This window comes from Quercus suber, unplaced genomic scaffold, assembly GCF_002906115.3.
Source record: "Quercus suber isolate HL8 unplaced genomic scaffold, Cork oak 2.0 scaffold_67, whole genome shotgun sequence".
In the NCBI taxonomy this organism is placed as follows: domain Eukaryota; kingdom Viridiplantae; phylum Streptophyta; class Magnoliopsida; order Fagales; family Fagaceae; genus Quercus; species Quercus suber.
In genome coordinates this window covers 1158416-1174605 of record NW_027069532.1, presented here as the reverse complement: position 1 = coordinate 1174605, position 16190 = coordinate 1158416, and the positions used below count along the sequence as shown (strand labels likewise).

The following is a 16190-nucleotide window of genomic DNA, read 5'->3' as shown; positions in this document are numbered from 1 at the left end:
TTGAACAAGAGTCAGTTTATATCTTTTTAAAATGGATGCCTCCCAAATCCGAAAGCTATATAGCTCCTCGTTCGTTGTGATTCCTTAATTCTTTATGAGAAACTTTTATTAACAAAGAGACATCCTAAAATCCATTTACTCAACTTCGGATTCTGTGAGATTAAAAAAAATTCTTTATCATTTTATCTATGCACTTTTTACTACACCTGCCATTTATTCTCCCAAAAAAAAAAAAAAAAAAAAAAAGAGGAGTAATTCTACTGCACATAAACTGCCATAATTTTTGCCACAATTATATTACGTGTTAAATTGTGATTAGTTGTTTATCACTTTTACATGAACCTACAATTTTTTCCTCCACTTGTCTATTACGTGGTCAATTACGGCATATGACTTCTATCCAGTGTCCTACAACACTGGACCCACTGCGAACATGACACATATCTATTTTTGGACACGTGTCATGATCGCAACTGATCCAATATACTGGAGTTACTAGACAGAAGTCATGCCCATACTGTTTTATGTGGTCTTAAAAATTTTCATAACTTAATTTTCATCCCAAAAAAAAAAAAAAAAACCCACAACTCGTTGATGATAACAATGTTTGAATAGGATTATATAATATAGAAGGGGGTTTTTCTTTTGAAATGTCCACGAAGCTTTGGTCCTTTGGACCCCTTTTTAGCTCAAATAAATTTTAATTTTTTAAAAAATAGTTCCCGGATTTGAAGGCCATACGGTTCGTGTACTTTGAACACCAGGACTCATGAAATGGAACAAATAAACAATAATTGGACCTCGAATAAGGAAAGTCATGCACAAACATGTACCGAATTCCACATCGAGTGTTCATTCTGTAAGATATTAATTATATTAACAATCATAAAGAGTCCTAATTGTAACTCACCCAATCCTAAATTGCGTGGAATGACCCAAAGTTAAATGTAGCATGCTAAATATTGGCTCAGCCGCTCAAACATATATGTGCCTTCGAGCAAGCAATCGGGGTATAGATTTTATTCAAACTTCTTGTCCATTGTTAACTCACTTATTTTAACCATGCAATAATATTATGTTTTACAGAGGCAAGTTGGAACTTGGAACTTGCCAATGAGTAATAACCTTCTATAAAAGCATTCTCATTAGAGTTTGTCAATTCACCTTTTACTTGGTGTAGGAAAGATTGTGCATAATATAAAGGGAGCTGGGAACCACTTTGTGTTGGCCTATAAATAACACTACACATATCAGGGCTATGAAAATACTCTCTCAAGTATCAAAGAAAAAGATCCTGTGGGTAATGGGTCGCATATAAACTTGTGGAATATATAATGAATAATTAATTGGTTCCAGAAGCAGTGTCCAATTTTTTTAGAATATACCAAAATAATACATAAAAATCACTCTTGTAACAACAAAATAATTTTCTTTGCCACCTATCATCTACACATAATGTAAACTTCACATAGACAAACAAGCTCAAAGACATAAAGTTAAAGCCAAAATATGAGACACTTACATCTCCTTACCTCTGAAACTTGGCAAGGACAATAACTTAAAAAAAGAATTTTCAGTCTTCAAGTTGTGTTATTTTCCCTCTAGCAGTTGATTCCACACTGCGTAACATCTGGACCGGTAACTCTAGTGGTAAATGGATCTACTCGCACCCATAACAATGAGAAAATTGAAGCAAGAAGAATTGACCAGACGACAACAATGGTGGGTGTCCGGTTCTGGCGACCCATCAAACCTTTAAGGAAGGGATACAGATGGACAATCACCCAAAAGGCAAAGAAGAGCTTCCCAAAGAGAGGACCCCATGATTGGTAACCACTGTTGATGGCGTAGGAAATCCCTGCAACGACTCCAACCAAGTTTATGATAAGGAGAGTTGTTGGTGGGATGAGAAGGGTTGTCCACTTGAACAAGTACAATTCAGCGAAGTCTCCATCTTCATCTGATGCCTTGGACGTAACTGTGAAGTTGGTGTCAATACCAGCAAGTACTTTAAGCAAACCTTGGAAAACGGCAAAGAGATGGGCGGAAACACCACCAATAACCCAAAACTGCTCATTTCTCCACCACTCATCAATTCCAACACCACTCCACCTCATCTCTAGGATACCGGTAGCAAAGATGGAAAGAAAGAGCGATATAAACCATATACTTGCAATGTTACTGATCTGCAAGTGGAATAAGCCAAGCAAAAAAATTTAGCAGATACTAAAGACCAGCATTTTGAGACAATATTTATAATCTACACAAACAGGAACAAGTAATTTTTTTTTTTTTCTTCTCCCATGGAGAAAGTTTCCCCCAAGCACAAGAAAATACAGAACAGTTTTTATATTTCCATCTTTTATCTCTTTTTCACAACAAGGGAGGTGGTGTCAATGGTGTTTTTACCGACTTTGCCTTGCTCATTCCCCTCCAAACCCTTTTATTTTGAAAGCAAAAACTAGCAAGAAGCATGCATTCCTTACCATAATTCCTGTAAATCCTACTATTCTTAATTAACGGATGCCATGCCAGGGTATTTATGAAATGTTAATTCATTATGGTGAATTTTTATCTGTTCACCATTTCAAATTTTGAAGCAAAATCACAAACAACTCCCCAAATAACAAAACACTGTAAGCTCTTGTAAGATGCAGGGATTGCAGAGGGTGATGCTAGGGAAAAGATTATTAAAAAAAAAAGAGCCCTGTTGAGATAATAATGACAAGGACACCATTATCGTACAGAAAATGAGTTTGGTTATAAAACAAACCTGTGGAATAATGAACTTGTTTGTAAGTAGACAGACAGCCGGCAAAGTACAATACATAAGAAGAGGAAGGGCAGTGATTGGATAGATGGTGGTGTTGATATATGCGAACCTCTCAAGCCATTTAAGCCTGCCATTATAACCGTACCAGATAGGGCAATGTCTACTGAGAAGAATTTCCACAGAACCTAAAGCCCATCGAAGCACTTGGTTCAAACGATCTGACAGATTAATAGGAGCAGACCCTTTAAAGGCTGGGCGCTTGGGCATGCAGTATTAGGTTTGAGAGGTGGCTCATAACCATATAAAGCTGTTCTATTGAAGACGCATCCAGTACCCATAACAGGGCCTTGAATGCCATCCAGACCTCTCAAGTTGATCTGAAATTTAAGATGATAAACATATTATCAAAAGATGTTTAGCAAAAAGATAAAATAATTTAAACAATATAAAATGTTTATTCCAATCACAAGGGCATCAAACACATCACACAAGTGAACACAATAAAACCATTCAACAACATCAGATGGACACAAAAAATCCATCGCTTAATTGGAGAATGTAAGACTTACATCAAAGAAGACAGTATTTCGGTTGATATCGATCATTCCTATCAATACCATCAAACCTCTGTGGAAACTGAACGTAACAAACATGTTTTCCAAGGTTGGGATCCATTAGGAAACATAGCTTCTCTCAAGGCCTTGCTATTGTTTTATGTAGTGATCACAATCAAGATTCAACAAGAAAGGTCATTGGTAAGCACTGCTGATACTCGAACTGAAGAGAGTATTGAACACTAGAGGTAAGATAAATGTAGACATAAAGAGAATGCAAAACTCCGAATTCATATTTTTAACTACTCACTAGTGCATTCATAGCACCAGCCTTCTTGTGATGTTGAAACCTGGACGCTTTTCACGAGAAACATAACTAAACGTGGAAGCTCATTACCTCAGCATCAAGCCCTCCACTTTGGCCCAAGAAAATGCACATAATGAATAGACAAAATTTTACTAAGTAATGATACTGCAAGAGAGAAGATACACTTGACTCCACTTTACACCCTAATTGGAAAAAAGATGGGTGGGGGGAAGAGAACGGTACTTCAAGGAAAAAATCTAAGCAGTTTGTTCTATGAACTTCAAGGAAAAGTTGCATCAAATAAGAAACACATTCAAACCATAACTGAATTCCAACAAGCAATAGGCTGACAGTTTTAACCACAAGGAGTAGTACAATCAGCTAGGAACCACGCCTCATGAAGCAAAGGTCACTTGTTTGAACCTCCCCTCCCCACTCCCCTTGAGGCCAAAATTTACATACTAACAAGTAACTTGCAATGTTCAGCATTAAAACAACACTAGTTGCTAACCCGTGCAGAGGACATGAAAGCTATTGTGTACGAAGATTTGAAAAATTCTTTGTTTCTTCATTTTTGATTTCACGGTAGGATTCCTATCCTTGATATAAAACATTAAATTACGAAATTGAAAATATAAATCAAACTTAAATTAAAATAAAAATTAGGATTTCAATCCTTTACATCCTCAAATATCCAATAAATGCTAAAATATCAATTTCCAATCAATTGAAAGACAACTTTAAAGTATTTTTTGTATCTTCTTCCTTTGTTGTTCTTACATTCATTTGAAGTGCCACTAGTATAAGCTTGTCAATAAAACACGTTAAGAAATGTATTACGACATACAGAAGTTAGATATCAAATTTGTAATTTTGCTATATTAAAAAAATTTGCACTTTTCAAGCTAAATGTTTTTGTCAGACTCTATAACAGAGTCAAAAACATTCTTAAATATGTAGAATTCTCATCTAAACTTGAGATTATATTCATTTAATTATATTTGGAAAACAAATGTTTTTCCATTCAAATTTTCTACTTGCAAATGTAGGTCAATTTTAGATGGTAAAACCCCCTTTCACAATCATCACCAACAATATTTTAAACTAATATAAATAATAATTCATAAAACATTCATTAAAAAAGTCATTTTATATTATTTACAATCCATATAAAATAATAGAATTTGTTAATGCAACTAGCATTGAATCTGATTCTTTTTTTTTTCTTTTTTTTTTTTTTAAGATCAAAGGTAGAAAGAATCAATTTCTCAATACGTAGCTCTTGATCCTTTTTTTTTTAACTTGTTAAGTGCAACTCTTGATCTAGCTTGTTGTTTAATGGGCAAAGACAAAGCAAATAGTTAGAAAAAATGCCTTTAGAAATATCTTACAAATGTGAATCCTTCTACACACTGCAACTCTGAATTAACTTATCAACAGTAACCTTTTTTTTTTTTTTTTTTTTTAACAAAACTAAAGCATTCATAGATCCAAGATGGTATTTAACATCAAGAAAACTTCAAATTAAAAACCTTCCCAAACTAAAATATAAGAATTGCTACATCCCATAACATAGCCAACAAAAAAAAAAAAAAAAAAACTCCAATCGACATTGAGATCAGATTCATACACAAAGATCTGCTACAATTTTTGGCATTGTAATAAACACATAGAAAATTGTTTCAGTTGCAACATTATTGCCATATTTTACACAGACTAAATGAACTAATCTGGCCACATCACAACACTCAAGAGGCAGTAGGCAGTAACAAAATTTAAGAAGGGAATAAAAAACATCAAGCAATCAAGCGAAAAGAATAGAGCAAAAACAAACTGGGATTTAGAGATGCCTGAACTAAAGCATCTAGCTTCTATCAGTATTTATATACTAGGGGTAAAGAAGTAAAGAAAATAGAGAGGTTGCCATTAGAAAGTGTGGAAGGGGAAGGAGCACGTGAGAAACAAAAGAGGCGTGAGGATTCTGCTGTTAGAAGGTGGGAAGGAACATGTGAGAAACCAAAGGGGCTTGAGGATTTTGCCATTAGAAGGTGGGAATGGGAACCAACACGTGAGAAACAAAAGGGAAGGAAATCAAGAGGTAGTAACCGTGGGTTTCTAAGGGTTTTCAGTTTGGAAGGCTTGGGTTTGGACTTTAAGTTATAATTAAATTTAGAAAAAGTGGGATGGTGGAATTAAATTTAAAAGAAGTGGGCTTTATGGTAGAGATAGGTAGGAAATAATTTTAGTTTTATTAGTATTTTAAATTTGAACAAATCTATTGTAAAATTGTAGGATAAATTTAGGAAATAGGAGTAGAAAGAAATAGATGCTAACGTAGCTCAATGTGAGTGTAACAATATTAAATATTTCGTTTCAGCTTTTAGTAATATATAGATATAGCTTTTAGTAATATATAGGTATAGATGATAATATATAGATATAATGAAGGAGAAGCTACCTGGATCATTCCTGGATGGTCTCTGGTGTTGTTTCCAGGCCATGGTGTGCCATCTTGCATAATCCATCCTTCTTCAGGAATCTTCTGTGCCTTTGCAACAAGCCCGTTAATACGGACTTTAAATTCTTCGTATTCTCTCTGCATAATGAGACAAAGTAACACTAGAAGGATGCATCTATGTGCGGAAAATGGATTGGCAAGATACATCAGAAATTCAGGATAGTAAACCCTTACCTTCATAGCTCTACGATCTTTGACAAATGATGGTTGAACCTTATCTTTCAAGTAGTCAATCTTCTGTGCAAAGTACCATTCTGGAGCCCGAGGCTCAATGTTATATTTCTTGGAGAAAGGAACCCATTTCCGTGCAAATTCAGATGTCTCAGCCAAAGCTTCAAATGACAACATAGCAGCACCATCATCAGACACATAGCAAGAGACCTTGTCAACTGGATAGTCGACCGAGAGAATAGATAGCACAGTATTAGCTGTCACAAGAGGAGGCTCCTTCAATGGATCGACAGTACTGACAAATATGTCAACTGCAGCTAATTGTGATGGTTCTCCCTCACGGTCATATCTGTAATGTATATTCCTTTGGAATTAAAACTTTATATATAATATGAAAACATCAAATTGAAATGACACAGTTACTTGAGACACATTAATGCAGGCTCAATCGCTAAGTACAATAAATGAATGTATACAGCAAAAGATATTCTCACCTCAGAGCAAGCCTGTCAAGATATGTTTCACGGTTTACAGGCAGCCACTTGGGGAACTGATCCAATATCCAGGACATTGCAAACCAAATCTCACAAATCACAGATATTAACCACAGAGCATAGGCATTGGGCACAGGATTTGTTATTCGATAGTGCAAAAAAATGGAGAGAATAATGAGCCGCAGAACAATGACCATCCTATAAGGGTTTATCCTAGAAGATGGAATAGAAACCTTTCTTGAGAGAGGCTGCCGAGCTTCATCATTCCTGCAAGACAAAACCAGACATAGCATTAACCGCAGCCCTTTCTATATTGGACTTATGAAACAAGTGATAATAACAGAAATTAGACAAGGGAAAGCCGACTCCATGGCTATAATTAGTTTACATTAAGAACTCTAATTGCAATTATTGCTAATACCCAACAGCAATAAAGCTGATGCAATCAACAAAACAAACCACAAAGTTTTGAACTAGCTACAAAGTACCAACAATTACAAAGAATAAAGCCTCAATAGAATCTGAAAGAGCACCCAACAGTCTGTATTTCAATCAAGAGGGAACGTACAGTAGAGAGTCATCCACAAGCACATCAGTGCTGGCATCAATATCACGGTTATCACCAGCACCCCTTTCAGAATTGGCTTGGCCGGTGCTCATTGGAACAACATTCTTTTCCTGCTTCATCTTCCAGCCATCAACTCTTTCTTTCCAGGCTACATTTCCTAATCCTGGTGAACCAAATTCCCTTACCGGATCCACAACCCTAATATTAGCTGCAGAAAAAGTATAATCAAGAACCTCAAATCAATATCTGATAGCAACAACTAAACACAGGGTACATAGTACATGCAAAGGATAGAGACATACGCGATTGATTAACATCAGATGAATAAGGCAGAGGATGGATACGCTTCCCGCCACCACCAACTCCAGGAGGTGCCATAGAAAGACGCTCAGGTGATGCAGCAGACAATTCTCCAGAAACCTACCATTGGCTGGAAGATTAATTAGAGAGAGAGAGAGAGAAAGAGAACAGCATATCATAAGGTTATTGAATTACCTCTGTTCCATTGGTGAGCAAAGGAATGTGGTTGTGAGAAACCTCTTTATCATAACTGGGAGCCCCTACATCCTCTCCCCGTCCATATGTCATATGCCAGCTCAACATGCGCTCTGCAATCTTTTGCTTTTGGTTTTGATCTTCCGAATTGTAATTGAAGTCACTGCCACCATCATCAGCATCAGCATCCTCTTCTCTATCCCCGAGAATTGCAGGACTTCCTAAAATCAACAAGATAAATGGCAACAATTAAACAGTCAGAATATAGTGATTTGAAGATATCCACTGCTTTTTCAAATACTGATAGTGTCACCAGCAATACCAATTAAGTTAATTATTTTGCATTTTTATTTGCAGTTTCACTAAGTTTACAGACAATTTCAAAGATTAGCAGATGACTCACCTAAACTAGTTGGGTGCAGTTAACTTTGCAGGGGTGGGGGGATGGGATCATAATCTTTTACAATAACACAACTTCTTCAAGCTCATGTTCTTTCCCATGTTTCCTAGTGTGTGGAAATTTTTTCAGTTATTTAGTATCTAACTTACCTTTGTGTCTTTTGTATCGGGTTTTGCACTGAGGGCAAGACTGATTCCCATCCTTCCTCTCGTACTCATAGCAAGGTCTGCACACGGGAAATGCGCAAACATCGCAGGCAATGAATGGCTCACCATCTACAGTCTTCCCAACATTATCGCCACAGATCTGGCAGACTTGTCCACCCAGTGTCTTTGAAGACCTTGCCTGAGTTATCACATTAAAAGACATTCCAATCAACAATTAGATACTAATCACATCAATTTGAATTAATCAACAGAATAATCTAAGCCAAACTAATGTACCCAACGTCTATAGCTAACAAAAATCAGGACACCAAAAAGACACAGGCAGAGGTCAAATTTCAGTCTCTAAACGAATCCTATGCCCCATCTGGTTGGTGAACAAATGTAGAATAGAGAAATGAAGAAACTAAAGAAACTTTTACATTCTTTATTAAATGGATCATTACAATTTCCACTCAACTGAGACTAGTGCAACTATGTTACTAAGTTGGTGGGCAAGAGCTTTCATAGTTTGAAAACCAAAACAACATCAGAATTTAATTTTCAACGTGTGAGTGTGACCATCTCATTTCCTCAGTTATCTCCTCAACAAAACAGAGCACAGATTGCAAATTAGAGCTAAAGTTCTCTGACACTCACCGCAGTTTCTCCTTCTGATTCCATTGGCACCAGCTTCTCTTTGCCCAGATGTGAACAATGGATCAAGCAGGTTCCTCAGTCTCAACAAGATCTAATGCATACCTATGAGCTCAATGCTTCAAAAACACGTCTCTTTCTCAAATCAAAGCCCAGATCTGCACAACTGGGAATCAGATTACCCTATTCAACAAGCATTCTCTACAGTCATCAATTGCTCATGTAATTACAACAATTCCAAATCTTTCTTCTCAGTTTGGTTGCTAAGAAAAATGTGGGAATTTTTTTTTTTTACAATCTTTGAGCCTTCACAAGACTGTGACCTGAGGAAAAAAGTATTTTTACTCAACAAACCTAGTAGTCCACTCTTTTCTTCGGTTTTCTCGGCAACCAAACAGTGTGTCAATCAGTAAAATCAACTAAATAAACAGTCATGCAGTCAAAAACACAGTGTGTCTATCATGCCACGTGTCCATCATCTAGAGTAGGTGTCAATGGAGGAAGATGACACGTGGAAGATATATGGGTATGGGGGTTTCAAGATGACGATAATGATCATGCATGATGTTCCACACGTAAGCCATGCAATGGATGAGGAATGGGCACGTACGTATTATGGTGTTTTTTTATTACACGGTGGTGGTGTCAGATACATACTGTTACGGCTCTATTATGTTTGAATTTTTGATGATGATGAAGATAAGAAAGTGATGGGAATTGTGGAAACAAAGTTGCCGAAAATTGGAGAAAAAGAAAAGAATTGTGGCAACCAAGTTGCAGAAATTGGGGCCGAAAATTGGAGGAAAGAAAAAAGGAATTGTGGCCAAGTTGCTGAAATTGAAAAAGAAAAAAGAAAAAAAAAAAAAAAGAGAAAAATTGATTTGTGGCAATGGAATTGGCGAAAATGGGAGGAAAAAAAAAAAGAATTGGGGCAATGGAGTTGCCAAAAATTGGAGGAGAGAGAGAGAGAGAGAGAGAGAATAGTCAAGTTTAAAAAAAAAAAAAAAAGCAGCATAGATTCTTATTCTAAAAAAAAGTACATATATTCTTATTCTTTCCATATGCTAGTAGTTTTTTTTTTTACTGAAATAGTTTGGTTTGTGCCAGTATATCATGTTCTTTCATTTCATCTTGTAAAAGTAATAACTATAGAATCTTTGCATGATTTGCTCCATGAAACAAATAATTATAGATTCAAGTACATTGATTCTTATTCTTGTCGGGGGCAGAAAGTTTTCCTTTCGACAAATGAGATTTGTGTTGGGTTGGGGGCTTAAACCGAAACTCGGCAATGAGCTTAAAGCACGGCCCAAGGGTTATCAGTGAAGCTTTTGATAAATTCACCTTATTTTATGCCTAGGGCCTAGGTTAGGACTAGCAAGGATTATGGGATGGCCCAAAAACATTTCCTATAGTAGACATATCAGCACAAAAGAAAAACCTACTGAAGCAAAGAAATAGCCCAGCAGTAAAATATTCCAGCGTTAATGTATTCCAGCAGTAAAATAAAACAGAACAAAATAAACCTCCAGTCATTAATTATTTTATAAATTAAGGAGAGTATCTACATCTCCAAAATCGTCATCCATAGGTTCTAGTGAGAAGAAGTCCTCCAATACAAGAACATGAGGAAAAAACTCTATAGTAACAATACATTATAGCCTTCAATAGTAAAGGAGTAAACAACACTATGTGGTCCATTATAACAAGTAATGGAGAAAGCTTAGTGTGATGAAGGGAGAGAGAGAGAGATTCCAGCTAGCGTAGGAAGATCATTATTATGCTAGGGTATGCTCATGGATATATGTAGTGAGTAGTGAGGGCCATTTTGGTAGTATGAGGAGAGAGAGAGAGAGAGACAAACAGATAGATAGAGTATTTAGTAAAGCTGTTGAGACTTTCTGTTGGAGATGGATGAGAGCTTATGAGTAGAGGTGAGAGGGGTATTTATGAACTAGGAGCTGAAGAGCTTAGTTTCTAATTTTGAAACTAAGAACTCAAAGCTCAGAACCTCACTAAGAGCTTAAGAAAATCAAAGGGAGAGGAAAATAGAGAAGTTTATGAGAGAGTTGTTCTTATCTATTGGTGTGTGTTGAGGTGTTGGTGAAGAGCTCTATTTATAGTTGAGTTTAAGAGGGGTTTTTTTGCAAATAATCTCTACCAAAATCAGTCTCAATCTTAAGAAATCCTTAGAAAATCGTTCCTAAGATTTGACCAAGAATGGTATGTTTAGCTTTAGAGTGTTCTTGTTGTTTTGGTTAATAGCAGCTAGAGTTCTGGCTTAGCATTAAATGCTGGATTATCCTCAACCAATGGGATTAGAGTATGAATTAGGCTAATGGTCTTGGTTGTTTGTTGCTAGTATCTAAGCTTCCTGTTGATGCCCACTTTTGACAAAAGGAAGCAATGGCAGAAGAAGCTCAACAATATGAAAAAGATGGAGAAAGAGAATAATAAAATAAAGACCATTGGGCCAGAATGACAGGAATAATGGTTGTGGTGGGCCTTTTTGTAACGTTGGGCTGGGCTGCCTCCTGCTGTACTAAGCCCAAGTGTTCTGGATTAGGGAGTTGGGACCGGTCTAGTTGTAACCCACTTTGGTCCAACTTGTGCATAAACTATACCCAGTTTGCCAAAACTTTGATCACATGTTCATAGTAGGCAGAGCTACTATGGGAAAGTTATGGCAGACAGATGTAATGAAGATATAAAAAAAAATGCGTTCACTATTTAGACAGAATAAATAAAGGGGAGTGACAAAAGACGCCCTGTACATAAAATAGCATAAATAAGTGGGGAAGAAATAGTAATGAATTTGTTGAATCAAAGAGGGAAATATCAGTCTGCCATGCCAAATTATATTACAAGGCCGAAACCAAAAAAGGAACCATTACCTCAATGCAAATAATCTCACTTGAAAGAAATTAATTGCTTTAAGGGAATAGAGCTAAATGGCCTATGCCCAGAAGAATCTTTTGTCCTTAGCAGAGAGCAGGGCTTTAGAGGGAGAAAGGGGATCAACCTATTGGTGCATGTTTGCCACTATATGCTCTCTATTTTTTCATTCTTTCTAACTCTTCCTTTCTTTTCTTCTCGTTTTCTTTCTCATTGCTTGCTTCTTTGTTGTGATTCTTTCTTAGGGGTTACTATTACCGTGTTCTTGATTCCCCTACTATGCACAGCAAGGATCCTTTATATAATACCTATTGTGGCTGACTTTTACTATTTTAGCTCTTTAACTACCTTTGTCTGGTTTAGGGTTCCTTGCTGACCACCATTAGTTTGTCAGTCGCCCAGCCAACACCACTTACTTGTGTTGGCTGTGCCGCTCCCCATCACTAGACATAGAATATTTTGTTTGTTTACTTGCCATGACATTCTTACCTGCTACAGTGTGGGTGCTCTCTCTCTCTCCCTATCCCTAATGGCATGCACCTAGTGGTTCCAACTCATCCTTACTTCTTATGGGTGGTATGTCATTCCAGCAGGACACTTCCCCCAAAAAAGCCTGACCAGGAACCCCAAAATAGGTTTTCCCCTCTGCCCACTACCAGACCATGCCCTCTTACCTTTGACCTATGACCCACCACCTCCTGTATTGGTTGGGTAAAGGCTTGTGACGCCTGGGCCTTGCGCGTGCTCCACTTCTACATATGTCCAAAACATGCCCGTTGCTCATGCATTCGTTGTAGTCTGGAGGCCTGTCTACATATTCTGTCATCCATCCTTGACTTCTTATGGCGTGAGCTATTTTTTGATTTCCCATTTATTATGGTTTGCTCCTTTTAGGTGCTGAGCTTTATTTAATTGTGGGCTTTTCTTCCTTTAGCCCACTATTTTGCTCTTTCTGTAGTCTTACTACTATTTCCTACCGCACCACTCTGCCATTCTTGTTGGGATGTCATTTGACCCGAGCTTGCTAGTCGTCTTTGGGCCTGCTGCTTACTCTTCTCTCAATGACTTAGTATGGTCATTAGGCCTTTTATTACATTACTTGCGGGCTCTTGTGTCCCATTATTTCCTTTTGGGCATCCTTGGCCCATTTACTTTCCTTGGACATCCTTTGCCCTTTCTAATTCTGTGTTCCCATGGGCTTTTACTAACTCATTTGACCTTTCTTAGCCCAATTATTTTATTCTTCATCCTTGGGGCTCATGGACTTTCCATCAACCTCTTACTTTCTTTACTTGCATTATTTCGGGTTTGCTGTGGTCTATTCTCACTTTTTTACATCACACACTACCCATGGGTTTGCTACTTCTCTCTTTCCAGACTCCTTTAGGCCCGTTTGCTTCCTCAATGCCCATTTGTTTATGTTATGGGCCTATGATCCATTATTCCTGTTACTTGAGCTTAATGGCATTTCTATCCAATTACTAACACCTTTTTGCCCATGTTCTGGGCTTCTTCCTTCTACTGGGCTCCCAAAATGAGCATCAACAATGGTCAACAGGCCTACAAAAGATAATAAGTGGCCAAGGAGAAAGCAAATAGGTTGAAAAAGCCCAAGGAATAAAGTAGTAAGCCCATGAGAATCATAAGAGATAGAAAGAAAGTAAAAAATGAGACAAGGAAGCCTAAAGAAAGGAATTAGTAAATTCATGGGGTTGGCTCAAAGGCCAATAAGCCTGAAAGGCAAGGATGTGGTAATTAGGCCAGGGAAGCCCAAAGGATTTAGCAAAAAAACCCATGGGAGTGAAAGAGGTAGGAAAGGATGAAATGGGTCGAGGACACCCAAAGAATGAAATGGGCAAAGGAAGCCCAAGGTACGGAATGGGTTGGCCCAGCAAGAATGCTAGGTAGTAAAGACCAAAAGAAGGAATAATATAAGAAATCGACATGGCAGATGCTTCAGCCCGTAAGCCCAGAAGTAACAACAAGGCAAAGGGATAAGTGATATAATAGCAGGAGCAGTGTAGTGGGATGGCAGGAGCACTAGCTAGCCCACGGATGCAGGGTAAAAAGACATGGGCCAAGTACAATAGGGAAAGCTCATACCCAAGCAATGCCCAATTCTAAGAAGGGATGGGATGCAGAGAACGAATGCCCAAAGGCCCATGTATCATTCACACCACAAGAGTTAAACGAATACCAGAGCGTGCAGCAAAATCAGACAAACTTGAAGGTAGTGGCAAACGCGTGAGATCCATAAAAGTAATGGGCTTAAACAGAAGTGGAGCATGCACATAAGGCTTAGGCAACACCTACCTAATCCAGCCAGTATAAGGGAGGTAGGCCATAGGCCAGAGGTATGAAAGGGTATGGTTTGGCGGTAGGGAGAAGAGGGAGCCTATTTTGGGGTTCCCGCTCAAGCTCTTTTAGGAGAATTGTCTTGCTGGGATGACATCTTACTCAAAAGAGGTAAACATGAACTGGAATCACTAGCTGCATGCTATAAAGGTTGGTAACGGAGAGGTTTAACCTTTATCCAAATGGGAGTGTCAACGGAGGTAAAAGACAAAACAAAACCACTTTTTTTTTTTTTTGAGATGAGGCATGGCATAGCCAACACAATGTAGTGGTGGTGGCTGGGCAGCCGACAGACCAGTGGGCAGTCCTGGAAGGATACCTATAACAGGCCAAAAGCGGTTAAGGGGTAAAAATGGCAAATCCTGTCATAGCAGGCAATATAAAAGGCCATAGACGTACATAGTGAAAAAGGGGAGAACGGCAAACAGAAAAAAAAAAAAGATAAAAAGAAAGAATAGAAAACAAATCAAACAAAGAGAGAAAGAAAGAAAGAATACAGAAAATCAAAAAGAAATGGAAAAACATTAGTGATAAAGCCAGGATGCGTATTGGAGATTAAGTCAATACGCGTCAACACAAAAAGGGCCCAACTTGCACACAAGCTAGCCTAAGGTGTGTTTCAATTAGGCCAGTCGTGACTCTCCTACCCCAAAATTGTGGGTCGTGGTATAGCAAGAGTAATCTAGCCCAAAACACAAAAAAATCCCACCACATTTAAATTGGCAATTGCACTGGAGAGTTGGAAAAAAGACAAGGAAAGCAGATAAAACCCTCACAAGTTATGCCCCCAAGATAAAAAAACAACGTGAAATATAAGCATCATACCCTTACAGGCAAAATCAAGGCCAGTCACACCCTACCAGCCCAATCAGGCAGAAGGTGTTAATGAAGTGGGTGCTGCGCTGCAGCAACAACAAAGAATCCCCACTAACAATACTAACTTTTTTATTGAGGTGTTGCAATCTGTGCAGTATTCCTATCAGCAGCTGATGAAAGAGATTCGCTAGATGAAGGCGGACAAGACGAAAGAGAAAGGAAGCCAACATGACCCTGAGCATGCAGTAGATAAGGAAGAAAATCCTGTCAATGGTGGCCTATAGAATGCAGAACAGTGTTTCATTACCATGGTCGAAGTTATAGCACTTTTAGAACAAGAAAGGGCCAAGGCGCCTAAGGAGAGATTCTATACACAAAGGCCTTCTTATCTATTGAGGATACTAAGCAAGCCATATCCTGAGAGATATGAGCTGCAAACTTTCACACAATACGACAGTAGAAGAGGAAGTGCTATTGAGCATGCGAGTAAGTTTATTAACACCCTCAGTCCCTATATAGCAGGCAAGGATTTGTGTCTTCGGGAGTTTACTAAATCCTTATGCGACCGAGCGTACATATGGTATACTGGTTTAAAGCTAGGGCCGATCCCGACATGAGATGATATGGTAGACGTATTTTGCATCAAGTATTTCCACAAAGAAGAAACGGTAACACTTGCAACTTTGCAAGGAACCAAGCAAAAGAATGATGAAGATCTAATGGAGTACATAAGAGGTTTAGGGACATAGCCCTTAATTGCTATGATCACTGTAAAGAGAAGACGTTGGTGGAAATGTGCATGGGTAACATGATCATGGAGTACAGAGCTGTCTTGGGGAACTTAGAAATCTCGCAATTTGCGCAGCTATTGCAAAAGGCTAGGAAACCTGCCCAATCAGTAAGGCCTAGCTCTGACAGACCCAAGGAGTGGAGATCCACACCGCAAGCTATGATGGTATCCACTGGTGAGAAGAAGAAAAATCGGAGGGAGTACGAGAACATCCCCCCCCCCCCCCCCCCCCCCCCCCCCCCCCCCCCCCCCTC

General features: G+C 38.3%; 1 protein-coding gene across 1 annotated transcript; it reads right to left on the bottom strand.

Annotated features, from left to right (window-relative positions):
- Positions 1-1346: 1346 nt before the first annotated feature.
- Positions 1347-9415, bottom strand: LOC112038764 (cellulose synthase A catalytic subunit 3 [UDP-forming]). Its single transcript, XM_065772991.1, is given in 19 exon segments — positions 1347-2186; positions 2774-3050; positions 3053-3150; positions 3343-3367; positions 3369-3458; positions 3460-3485; positions 3487-3524; positions 3527-3544; positions 3631-3672; positions 3675-3712; positions 3714-3759; positions 6092-6230; positions 6327-6672; positions 6818-7084; positions 7386-7593; positions 7688-7805; positions 7881-8101; positions 8430-8625; positions 9084-9415. Coding segments are annotated over 19 exon segments (2802 nt in total). The 5' UTR covers positions 9108-9415; the 3' UTR covers positions 1347-1601.
- Positions 9416-16190: the final 6775 nt, after the last annotated feature.